Consider the following 12,805-nt stretch of genomic DNA (forward strand, 5'->3'; position numbering starts at 1 on the left):
ATTCCTGTAAGAAATATCAATTTGGTTTAACTGGAAAAAATATGTTGACTCTTTTGAAGGTAATAGCTTATTTGTAAAAAAGAGACCAAAATATGTAAAGTTATTTGCAAGCCAGGACTATTATATTGTAAAATCAACCTACATAATTTTTTTCTAAATATTAAGAAGTGGCAAGCAGCTACTTTTAGTGGGAAAACAGAAAGGTTTGCAAGATCGTGCCCTTCTTTAAATGAATGTAGAAAAAGGCAAATCTAGTAAAATTCTCCTGAATAGGTATTCTGGTGAAATGCAGCCTAAAATATCTTGCGTTCCTAGAACACATTACCTCCTGGTGACTTCAGCTTTTACTGTATATGCACAGAAAACGTTTGGTTTTCATACCTGTAGTTTCACTGGTTGGTAATTTGAAAATTCACTGAATGATCCATCTGGCATTTGACAGCTATCAATCAACCACAGAAGTGAATTACAAACAGAAATTTGATCAAGATTTATATATTGATGAACTTGTCCAAAAATCCTTAAAGCAAAAGCTGTCAACCTGCCAAGGAAATCAAACATTGTATTTGTTTTGATTAGGAGCTACTACCACATTGCTAGAGGTTAGACACGAATTTGCACTATTTATGATTTAGGTATACTACACACTCCCACAGTTCAAAGAAATATTGCAGATGAATTTTAAATTTAACTTAACAATTGGGCAATAATTACTCAAATAATTTTGAACTAGGATCAATTTTTATGTTTAAGGATATGAACTCATTACATCCCTAAAAGATTACTTTTTCATATGCAGAGAACTTAAGGAAGATGTCTTTGAAACATCTTATTCCTTCCTTCTGTAAGCCAGCTGCATTTGCCATTCCAAAAAGCAAGACCGTGACTATGTATTTTGCTTAATTTTCAAAGGCCGATTCTGTTTTCCATGAACAGTACTACCTCTCCTGTTTGACAGCCCTTAAATATCATATTTGTGTTTACAAGAGGTATGTCTATTTTGCCCTTGCTCACGTCCCTGTACTTAGCTTTCCTTCCTCAAACTTGGGGTGCAGACTTTGCCTGAGTTTATAACTTCTGCAGGAAACCAAGGTCTACACAGTTCTTCTGCAAAATCCCAAGCCCAAAGAAGAGGTTTCAGAACTGAGTGAAAATCCTACAAATTATCTCAGGTATGTCAGCTCCTAACCATTGGCCCAACTTGGTTGTAATGGTGTGAACTATTGGACATAAACAAAAGATTTAGCAAGTGAAAGTAAGGAATCAGATACTGTTCAAAGTTGTAAGCCCCATTTAAATTGACCACCAAGCTCACCTCTCATGCTTACTAGAAAGTACGACTCTTTAAAAATTAGTTATAATATGAAAGTAAAGGGGTGAAATAAGCCTTTTCCACCCATTTTGATCAAAAGACCTTTTTAACTCACCATGTGCTAGCTTGCCCATTCTTCCACATGCTATATGAGAAGTCAGAATTTCTGAATGACAAGATGCTCACAATTCCTATGGGATATATTAGGCAGAAAATAAGTTATGAAAAGAGATTTATATTAAAATTGTATTTGCTCACTCAGATATATTATCTTTCTCATTCAGCAAAGTTTATGCACCTCTACAACTCTGAAGCAAGAGAAGCAGCTATATTTTTCTACCTTCTTTCATCTTTCTCCTCATTTGAGTTCTTGAAGTTAAGGTTTCAGGACCCAGTAAATGCCAGTTATTTGACTCTTCCAAGTAGTGAAACACATAAAATACTGGGGCAATACTCATAAACTCTGCCTCTGCACTGCCCTTTGGCAGATTAGTAAGAATACTAAGACCAGTAGGACTGAGGATTGTGGCAATCGCTTCACCCATAAGATGCCCTGTGGAAAATAAAAACCAAAATTTATTTTAATAAGAGATCATGAAAGTGAATCCAAGGGCAGAATCTGACTGATACTTATGTCATTCTATATCAAGTATTTAAAATTCTACACAAAAAGGTGCTTTGCAAAATGTTGTATCAAAAGGAGAACCTAGGAATAAATTCAGATAAATTTAAACAAAGGAATGCAAAATAGGAGAAAAAGAACATATGTACAGAAAGTACATATGCAGTAGACAAAGTTTCAATTCAATTTACCTTTTACACTGACACTTCTATCAATTTTTGTTTTAGGGACCAGATTTAGTGGGACTTTGTATCGAAATTCTTGTCGTCTCTTGAGTGAACCTATAATTGAAAATGTACATATATATCATATGGCACAATCTAAATCAATTGATGATTCAGATGTAATAGCTAGATTTAAAGGTTACAGCTATCTGAGAAGTCAGGAACAAAAATATCAATGATAACTTGAAAACTAGAAATATGCCCTAATGCACATGCAAACAATATCAACCTTTGAAAAAGAACAGATGCAAACACTTCAATCTTTCTTTGCCTTTTTGGTTAAGAAAAAAATCTGATCTGGACCTAAACTTTGTGGTTTCAGAGTCATCTCTGGTTAAATGAGAACATATTCTATTTTCACTGATAAAGCAACTGGTTTTCAAGCACACTGAGAAAAGCTTAGAATTGTATCATAGTAAAAGATACATATAAAGGTTCCTTTAAGAAATGAATCCAAGGTTTTTTTTGAAAGACTAGCTATTTTGAGATGGATTTGTTAGTCAATGAAAGGACAGGAAATCCTTGGAAGGGACATATGAAGAGTATTTCAGGAAGGAGAAATGCCAATTTTTTCACATTACAGAGAACTTGATAATTATGAATCAAGAATATGAAAAAATAAACAAAGTAAAAACATGTATGATCAATTCTCTTACCATAAACACCCTGTGGATCCAAAGTGAAACCTGCATGAAGTTCTTTCTTAATGCCTTCTGGCTGAAATCATTAAGAGGAAAGAAGTAGAAAATGAAAACACTTTTGTTTAATCAAATGTATTAGCTGAAACAACAGTTTAAAACCATAGTATTTTTGCCTTCGACATTCTTCTGTGTAGTTGAGCTTACTTAACTGTTCTACATCTATTCTACATACATTTAAGCTAGTGTTCTATCTCCTAAAATTCTTGAGAAAATTTAACAAAAGATTTAAATAAAAGCTTAGGAAAGTATAAAATTACAAAAAAGTGTCTTTCAGTGAAGCATGCTTAAACAGTTGAAAATCCGAACCAAATAACTTCAAATACAGTATTCTCCTTGCTTACTAAGTTATAATCTGTTTATATATGTAATCTTTCTGACAATTCTTATAATCAAGATTTAAAAATGTGCATACTCAAATACTCAGTCATGCATTTTTCCACTGCATACACCTCAGTGAATTCAATGATATCGTGATATTTTGGATTATGATAATATTAAAATATATCAATATTTATATATTTATTTAATATATTTTTATTTCTTACGACGGAATCAATATGAAATTCAAACCCACTACATTTTCCTTTTTTTTCTTACCATTACACGTAAAGTTTTAATTACAGTTTCACTGTTCCTGGCTGTCAGCAATGTAAAGTTGATAGTGTGAAGACCTAATTCCAAAGGAAGTATTCTGAATGTAACCAGTGACGAAGAAGCACCATCTAGATTCTTAAAATTACAATTGCGTATCCTTGATCCAGTAGTTGCAGAATCTCCAAAAGAACAGATTCCATTTCCAGCTGCTATTTTAACACAGAACTGAAACATTGAAAGACTTTAAATGTTTCACCTCCACGACAGGTACAACACTAGAGAAATATTAAAGCCACTGAAATAGTATAATGAGCATTCTATTACTGTAATACTACTTTTCTGTTTACAATGAGCAAGTAAGTTTGAAATTACTATTACTTGCACTAGAGACACACTAACAATGTTCATTAGCAACACCAGGGAACCACTATACTAGGCTCCATATACATACCTGCTTCATACACACAGCTTTGTATACTTAAATTTTTTCAGTAATAATTTTGCACTTCTGTTTCATGTATTTCCTTAAAAATAGTCCTTTTATATTAAATCCCTAGACAATGTAATCTGTGAGCTCTGGAGCAGGTCATTCAAAAAATCCCATCACCTTTTGACAGTGTGCAATCAATTGGAATAGAAAAATTGTATTTTAACTTTCATTTTTTATCAAGTTGCTAGACAATAGCATGACAACATTGTAATCAGTGGAATGGCTGGAAATGAAACAATTAATGATTGGATTTCATTGTTACATAGTTATGTAGAGCACACATAACACTAGCTGAAGGACTGGAGAAATCTGATCCAAGGATCTGTTTATACTGGATACTTGCAGGGGAAATGCTTTTTTAGTTTATTATGTTAATCTCTCCGTAGAACTCATTAAGACTACAAGTTACCTTAATTGCAGCGTCTCTATAGTTATAAACTGATCCTTTTAACTCAATTTGTTCTCCTCGCACCACAGAATAAGGAACATAAACGCTCAGGAAGATATCTTTTACAACTTGCACTTCCAATGGTGTAGCAACACATATACCTAAGAAAATTAAAAACATAAAAACAGACTATCCTATCCATCCTTCTGATAAACAAGTCTAAAAAAGTCTTCACATTCTTGCCACCTTTACTGATGACTTATCATTTTTCAATATGTACTTTGAAATTGTCCAAGCTTTTAAAAAGTGACCAGGCTCTTGCTTCCTGTTCCAAGTTGCTGTCTCCCGCTTCACACATACTTGCTGACATACCAGTCCTTTGGGCTTCTTCTCCTTCTTCCCAAAGTGAGAAACAAATTTCCTGTTTGGACTACCATATATATCAGAAAATTTGTTTCTTCCTCTCCTCAAGTCCCTGAGCTATTGAGAGCAGGACACTGTAAAGCTGTGCCAGGGAAGAGTCACTCACTATTTTTCTTACGTTCTTCTTAGTCACTTATTATGGGCCACTGTCAAACTCAAGATAGGCTTTGTTTTCCCAGCCACTTACATTCATAACAAGAAATGAAGTAACATCCTTTCCCTAAAATACATATTTTGCTGCTCTCTTTTCCCATCTATCAACCAGAAAATGAACATTTTAGAACGTATGTGTCAACTGCAATGAGAGGTTCTACAAAGTTTGAACAGAAAAGCTCCCTAATTCTATCTAACAATCTAACTAGGTTGCAGTACCTACCTTTATCAGAAATGCCAACACCTTGTACTTCCCAGGTAGTCAGCGAATCAGGCAAGGTGACAGACAGAGTCTTTGACCTGTGTTTAGGAGTGTTAGTACATTTATACATTATCAATAGCCATCTGTTAATACCGACAGCTAATCAACATAAAGACAGTACATGCCCAGAGCAACTCCTGTATCTAAGAGAGACTTAGGTAAGACAAGATACGAGAACATATTTAGAAAACAGGACTTCTGCATTTTTGTTTGAATAAACTTGGTTTTAGCCAACTTCACAGAAGCTGGTGTTTAGCAGGTCGAAAGTGAAAGGAAAAGTGACTCAATCTGGGCACCAGACAGCATATCCTGCATGGAAGGAAACACAGCAAGAATTGTTTGTATAAGACTGCATTTTAGCACAGATCTCGGGTACAGCTAAGGCTACCCAGCTTACCTCAATTTTAGCATTTACCTTCTATAAAACTGATGACTAAGTCAAATGTTGGTAACTAATTTGAGAATAGTACTACCTTGGAGAAACTTGGTGAACTTCCCATAACCAGCTTTCAGGGAAGTAGCTGCGAACTTTTGCCTCATCCAGTTCCAAGATGGCCTCAAAATCTGAAAAACATAAATAAAGCAAGTAAAAAAACCTCAACCAAACCACCTGCCAATGGCCTTCCACCAAAGGCTTCAAAATCATTATCTTTTTCTTTTGTGATACTGTATTCTGCTTACTTGCCTCAGGTTAGTCCTGATAGAAGAAAAAAGAAAAGGTATCTGAATAGCCACAATCAAAAGTCTGTGTTAATCCCACCTCATCTCTTCACACATGTGAATACCTGTCTGAAATCCAGACAGATTAACTTGTTAACAAGCAACTATAGGGAGAGAACGGAAGACAAGAAATTTCACACTCTCACTGATCTTTCCCGAGATGTTACCCATTGGCTGTTTCAGGCCTAGGCAGAGGATTCAAATTCAGCATTCAAGTTTAGCATTGCCTTCACAGGCAATGATGCTCTCTTACTGCAGTTCTGCTTGTTCTAAATATGGGTGAGTAGAATATAGCTCTTAACAGAATAAAGAACTGCTCTCCTATCCCTCTTTGGGGGTATACAACCAAGGTCTTTGGAGACCGGTAAAATTCTTTCTGGAATAACCCTGACAGGTAATAGAGAGGCGTTAATAGATTAACAAAGCCATCACCTCTGTATTTACCCATATTCTCCCATATTCTGCTGGAAGTGTTCCACCACATGCCCATACGAGAGGTAAAGCTCTTCTACTTACGCATTCTTGCCAATATCAGAAGCTTATTAGGCTCTTTCTCCCGCAGTTTGTTTGCAAATTCACAGCAATCTCTGAATGCAGAAATGCACTTTGCATTACTCCGAATTCGCTGAGCTCTGTCACTGCAAGTCTCACTGACTGGATATGCTTTTACTCCAGCCATGCAGCATTTTCGAATTTCTGGATGTACGTATTTGGATGCTGAAATAATAGTAAAACAATTCCCTTCCCTGAGATGAAGTTTTTATTTCCAAATGCATTGTAACTTGTTATATTGATTTTTTTTTTTTAAATTTGCAGAATTTCAGTGAAGGTATAGATTTGAGGATGAACAGAAACTTGTAATTTTTCAAAAGCTAGTGACACACACTTAATCACCACTATTCTGAATTAAAAATATAAGTTAGATATAAATTTTAAGATTTAACAGTCAAAGGTTCTTCTGACAGGCTTGGTCCCTGGCAGGTGGTCACTGGGAAAGACTGCCATATGGTAGTATGTCTCTTCACAAAAAGTAAAGATCTTAAACATATGCTGTATTTTCAATGTGTACTTAAATCTTGTCAACTTCAAATTCAGCATATGGCTAAGAGGCTTTATAAATGGGGTCCTCTCTAAAGTCATCTTCCATATTTGTCAAATGTCTCTCTCTCCACTACATTAAGTTAATAACAATAGTTAAAAGTAGTAAGCAAACACTCAGATCCTTGATTTCTAATGGATGTGATTTTTTCTCATAATTATATACTTTGAAAGGTTTTTTTTAACACCTTCTTTGAGTATCTTCTCCTTGAAATCAGAGCGTTTCGTTCTTAAAACTTCATTGCAAGTTTCACCTGTTAAAAAATAAATTAAATAAGTACAGAAGACATGACCTTTTTTGTAATAGCATAGTCCACTTAAAAATAATTCCATAAAATCACATTCCAAATTTGGGAGACTTTTTCTGTTTACTATTTTAATTACACAAAAGTATTTTCATTTCAATTACAGTAACTGATCCACAAGTCATAATGTTTTCGTCCCTCAAAAATCATTAGTATATGCATTCCTTATTCATTTAATTAAGTTCCAACATAATAACTGAGTCACAACAGAATATTTCAGAAAAGAAAAGCCACAATTTCATGCTTAAAACAAAGGAATATACCTGCTTCATTTGAATCATCAGCATTTGCATTAGTTAAAACTGTAAGCCCAGCCATGCGGAATACATCAATGTTGTTCCGTCCTCCTCCAGCACCACACCCAAGGTCACTCTTTTCCAACTGTAGCATTATCTGAGGAAAAAACACATCAGCAGCTAACTAAAATGTGGAATATATCATATGATGAATGAAAGAGTTAGACTTGCAGAAAGGCCACTTTAGTCTGGAAGATGTCCTCACAACGCACTGACAAATACCATTTAGCAATACTTGAGCTAACTCAAGCACCAGCACCAACACAGCCACCTTCTTGTAGCCCACATCAGAGTTAGAGTCATGCAGATGAATCAAGGTGGAATGTTTCACTAATGTGTTTGTCACAGTTCTGATACTCGGACTAGCTTGTTTAAAACCAATTCAATAGTGCTATTAAAGAGATTCAAATGATTCAAGGCTGGTGCAAAAGTATTTTCCTATTCTTCTCCTATGTATTTTGTATCTGACTGTTCTGAAGAATTAAAAAACCGACATGTTTTATCATAGGAATGGAATTCTTTCAGTGACATGCTATGTAGGTTTTACTTACATAGACACATATCTAAAATTCTACAAGGACTGAAAACCAATATAACCCACTGAACATAATAGCAGTTGCCATACCATTCTACCAGTATGCCTTGAAAATACAACCTGAAAAGATTATAGCAAGAACTAGGAAGGAGAATGTAGTCTCCATGCCTCTTTGATCAACCAGCTCTCTAACACCGTAACCTGTTTTCGGCCAAATCTGAAGGGTTCTGATGATACAGTTCAGATCTGCCTTTAAAACTGCAGTTTACTTTTACCGGAAACCAAAATATTGTAAATTAATTATTTTTATAATTTTGAACTGTCAGATTTAAACCAGCAACTTTTATTCTGGATTGAATTGCTCTTCTGCCTATTTTCAGGCTTACTGAATGCATGACACATAATAGCTATCTGAATATGAACATGAAACAAATAGCAACTTGTTTTTCCTTTGTGGCTACTACTTAACTTTTTCCATTGCTCTCTTTCCTCTTCCTGTGACTCCATACACAGCCTTGTCAATAGATGACAAAGCAACAAAGGAATTGAATTGTGTTTTCATGTTAAGCGATACAACTTCTGCAGGATTCAGTATCTCCTTGCTTGATTGCAGCTTAATCTATAAATTGAAAATCAGTATCAGTAATTTTAAAAGCACATTGTTCCAAAATAAATCCATCTGAAAGCAGACACTTTAATGAAGTGTTAAAGAACTTGTGCAAACCCAAGTTAAAATCTGACCATAAAATGAATGCACACTCACAATTTTAGCGCCTATTTTGCTACTCACATCAAGACTATTCCCACATTTCTGTTCCACATTCAGCCAAACTGAATCAGCTACTAACTCAGCTGTTTCTTCTGCCATGACTATGTAGTAAACAATAAGACGTGCTGAAGGAACCATTTCTTGGGTTATCTGAAAAGTTAAGTGTTCATATTCCAAAGCCTTAATTCTGTTCTGAGTTCCAAAGCTTATTATCTTCCCTTTTGATGTGATCTATAATAGAAAAATAATGGAGAATAAAAAAGTCAAATTTTATATTTAATATGTTTCTTACATGTAATAATTACTTGCATTTAGATATAATCCTACAGACACAAAAATGCATTTGGGACCAGTGGGTCTAGTTCAACGGAAGGTAGCTCCCTCCCTCATCCCCTAAAAAGAAGTAGTCTCTGCACATCTTCCTGTATATTTCAACTCCTGAAATAGCTCTTGAGACTAGCACTACTTGTTCTTAATCCCAGTCTAAGTCAGATAAGAATTCAAAACAATGGAGACTTAATATATAATTTAAACATGAGACTGTTAACAATTTTTTACTGTAAGACTGACAGATTGTATATGGAAGGAGCAGCTGTCTGAGCTGCATGTATTCTATGCTGAGGATAATTCCTGATTGTTGAGGTTTTTCATCTATGACCATATATTAAATCACAATTCAATATTTTATATGGAAACATCTGTTACTTACCAAATAGCTGTAGTGATGTATTTTATGAGTATACCGACTATGTGGATATACATTAATACTTATTAAATCCCCTACTTCTAGTATTTTGTGGTTTGAAGCCCAGTCAATGTATAGATAACTCTGACTTAATGATGAATAAGCTTTTGCTTCATAGGTTTTACTTGCTTGATTTTCATCTACAAGACGTGGATCTGCAGTTTTTACCTGAAAAGATAATTAAATGTCTGAAATTGGAGGAAACAAAACCCTTGTGTCCTGACTTCTGAATAGTTTAAGTATGGAATTATACATAAGAAAAAAAAATAGTTACAATATTAAAAGCATTCTGCAACATATTATTTAGAGGGATTAATAAAATAAAAGCCAACTCAAGACTTCATGTTTTCTTTAATAAAAAGACCTAAAAATATCAAGTCAAATATAAAATGGTAGTGTAGAAGCACGTACATAGACAGAGCAGAAAAGGTTAATGATATGCCTCCCTACATAATGAGGGAAGCACTCTGAGAGATTTGTTTTCACAAAATTCATTTAGGTTTTTTTGTTTAATAATTATTAAGAAATAAATGTGATTAATTATATTTTGTTTCAGAACAATTTAATAAAGACTTTAATAGAGAAGTAATGTTTCATTATAGCACCTGTATTTCATAACTGATAATTCATAATAGCACCTGTATTTCATAACTGATTATTCATAATAGTCTCTAAGTTTATAAACTCTTAACTTTTGAGTGTAAAAATCTTCCCCTTAGTGTTGTACATTCACAAAAGTACACAATAAAACCCTCAAAGAAATAAATTAATGAAATGATTTAACTCACTTGAAACTCCAATATTTTGCTATTGGATGGGATATTAACAACAAACAAAGCAGTTCCATCATTCATGCTTGTTTGTCTTCTCCCAGATTCTGAACCCTCTCCTATCAATTCAGTCTCATCCATTTGCTCACTAAATGATTTTGCAGTGACAGTTATAGGGACATTTCCAACAAAGTCATCTACTGTATCTTTCACCTGCACCTGTGCATCAGAATAGATAATATTTCTTACATTAATGGTGACATTTTTCAAGGAGAAAACTTTCAAGCTGCTAGGCTTCTTCTACAATAGAAAGTTAAAAAAATGTAAAAGGTCAATGCAAATTAAAACACCTACAGTAATATATACAAAAAAGAATAAGGCTTCTGCATTATGGGTTTTATGTTATAATGTGCAACAATACTGCTTATGTTAACTAACCTTAATGAAGAATGGAAGTCCAGGTTTCACAAAGAGAGGAGTAGCAATCAAACTTAACTTGTAAGGAGATAGAGCAAATCTGACTCCAGCAAATTCTGCTTCACCACTGAGGCCACCTAAAAAAATATTATGCCCCTTTTAATAATCACATGCTAGAGCCTGTGTTTTCTCCATTTGCCTTCAAAGGGCAGCACAACCTGTCTGTTACAGTGACGTCCTTGCATCTAGAGAGTCAACTCCTAGCACTGTTGTGAAAACAAATAGCCAAAAAAAAAAAAAAAAGTTTAATTCCTAAACATTTTTACAGTGACAGATGGGTTGTTCTTCCCTTTAAGTTTTTGGAAGAAGGACTTCTGAATACTAAAGAAAGTCTGATACTAGGAAAGTTATCCATATAATTTTGTTTTCTAGTTCTGTTTACATTTGCAGGTAAGTTAAAAAAAAAAAAAATCAATTAAAAAGCAACTTACCCCTAGACTCCAACACTGATGCCAAAATATATAAATAGGACCCATCCAATTCTTCTAGACTTTGAAACCCTATAAAACTCACTGCTTTCTTACTGTTAAAATTGATCTGAGCAACTCCATTTTCAATCTGGAAATGAAATATAAATAATTACTTTATAGTCAATAATTTAGAAATAACACATAGATACACTATACACAAATTCTAACTTCAACATGTTTCTGTTCATTGTCTATTTTCAGAGGAAATCAAAGGTGGAGATGTTTTAATGAAGAAGAATTCTTTATTTCCTAAAATTATTGATAATTAATCAACCAGTGGCACATATTGCGAAGTCTGCATGCAGACCCAACAAGAGGTAGAAATATACAGAGATTTCCTCACTAAATGAGGAAAGATAATACCTTTTATCATTCTTCAACAACTAAATCAAAAAGGCCAGACTAAATGAGGGAGGGATAATTGGTGGAAAACAGACTCCCCATAATACATCAATATAATTTTGATCTGTTTGTCTCCTATCATGATTTGGTATTACTACATCAATCCTGTATTTCTTTCATTTATTCTGTAATAGATAGCATAAAAATTATCTCATAGACATTTCAACCACATATTTCTATGACCCTGATGACAGCATTATATAGTGAAAGTTGACACTGAATAGCTGTCAATGCGAACTAGGAGTTGGGACCCATTCTCATCAAATTTAATGGGAAAACTTCAGTGGATCAGTCCTGAACTAAGCATATGAAATCTACACAAACTAGGCTTGATTCTTCTTACCCTAGCTACATGCATTGCACGAGGAATCATTCTTTTTCCAGTTTCTTCAATTATTCCAAAACGAAGAAAAACATCAGCACTTGCAAGCCTTTTATTATAAAAATAGCTAAGAACAAAACAACAATATAAACGCTTTTAAGATTACTTTAATGGCTGCAACAAAGCATTCATTTTTGAAGAAGAGTAATTTCCTAGACAAGAGATGGAAAACAAATGTCTGTGTAGCTTTAAACACTTCTGTTGAAAATAATCACTTCGTAAGAATTTTTAAAAAGGTCACCTAGTTCTTTTACAGAGCAGAAAGGATTGTGATGATAGGGCTTCTAGAGGAAAAAAAAGAGGAAACTTCTGGACAAGGGAGAATCATTCGTCAGGTAAAAGAAGAAGAGATACACACATATTTAGGAATCAAAGCCAAATTTCCTTACCTAGCTTTCACAACAATCCTGAAGTTCTCAAATTTATCAGAACTAATAAAGTTACTTTCTGGCTCTATGATGATAGAAAAGCTTGGCATTGCTGAAAATTGAGTAGAGAAGAAAGCCACTTAGACGTGTTATATACATTAAGCCACACGTACTCAGAAAGATGCCTCTGCATAGCCATCAAGGAATCATGTCACTTTCAAGTGATTTGAATTACAATATTATAGCCCCAAAATACAGCTGTCAGCTTGTCCACAGTGAAGCACAAGTTCTAAAGCCCG

At 34.2% G+C, this 12,805-nt stretch overlaps 1 protein-coding gene across 4 annotated transcripts in view; it reads right to left on the reverse strand.

The window, feature by feature from the left end:
• C5 (complement C5) overlaps positions 1-12,805 on the reverse strand; it is a 30,051-nt gene that overhangs the window by 9,669 nt on the left and 7,577 nt on the right. For all 4 annotated transcript variants that reach the window (XM_030000938.2, XM_030000939.2, XM_041119610.1 and 1 more), the window contains 20 exons: positions 12,528-12,618; positions 12,100-12,205; positions 11,316-11,442; positions 10,846-10,961; positions 10,426-10,626; positions 9,602-9,805; positions 8,914-9,123; positions 8,593-8,742; positions 7,556-7,685; positions 7,176-7,241; positions 6,406-6,606; positions 5,643-5,733; positions 5,131-5,207; positions 4,353-4,492; positions 3,457-3,678; positions 2,815-2,875; positions 2,126-2,215; positions 1,653-1,865; positions 1,428-1,503; positions 382-541 (listed from right to left, as the gene is read on the reverse strand). In XM_030000938.2, coding sequence (XP_029856798.1) covers positions 382-541; positions 1,428-1,503; positions 1,653-1,865; positions 2,126-2,215; positions 2,815-2,875; positions 3,457-3,678; positions 4,353-4,492; positions 5,131-5,207; positions 5,643-5,733; positions 6,406-6,606; positions 7,176-7,241; positions 7,556-7,685; positions 8,593-8,742; positions 8,914-9,123; positions 9,602-9,805; positions 10,426-10,626; positions 10,846-10,961; positions 11,316-11,442; positions 12,100-12,205; positions 12,528-12,618 — 2,732 coding nt within the window. The remainder of the gene's footprint in view (positions 1-381; positions 542-1,427; positions 1,504-1,652; positions 1,866-2,125; positions 2,216-2,814; positions 2,876-3,456; positions 3,679-4,352; positions 4,493-5,130; positions 5,208-5,642; positions 5,734-6,405; positions 6,607-7,175; positions 7,242-7,555; positions 7,686-8,592; positions 8,743-8,913; positions 9,124-9,601; positions 9,806-10,425; positions 10,627-10,845; positions 10,962-11,315; positions 11,443-12,099; positions 12,206-12,527; positions 12,619-12,805) is intronic.

This window comes from Aquila chrysaetos, chromosome 24 (genome assembly GCF_900496995.4).
Source record: "Aquila chrysaetos chrysaetos chromosome 24, bAquChr1.4, whole genome shotgun sequence".
Lineage (NCBI taxonomy): Eukaryota > Metazoa > Chordata > Aves > Accipitriformes > Accipitridae > Aquila > Aquila chrysaetos.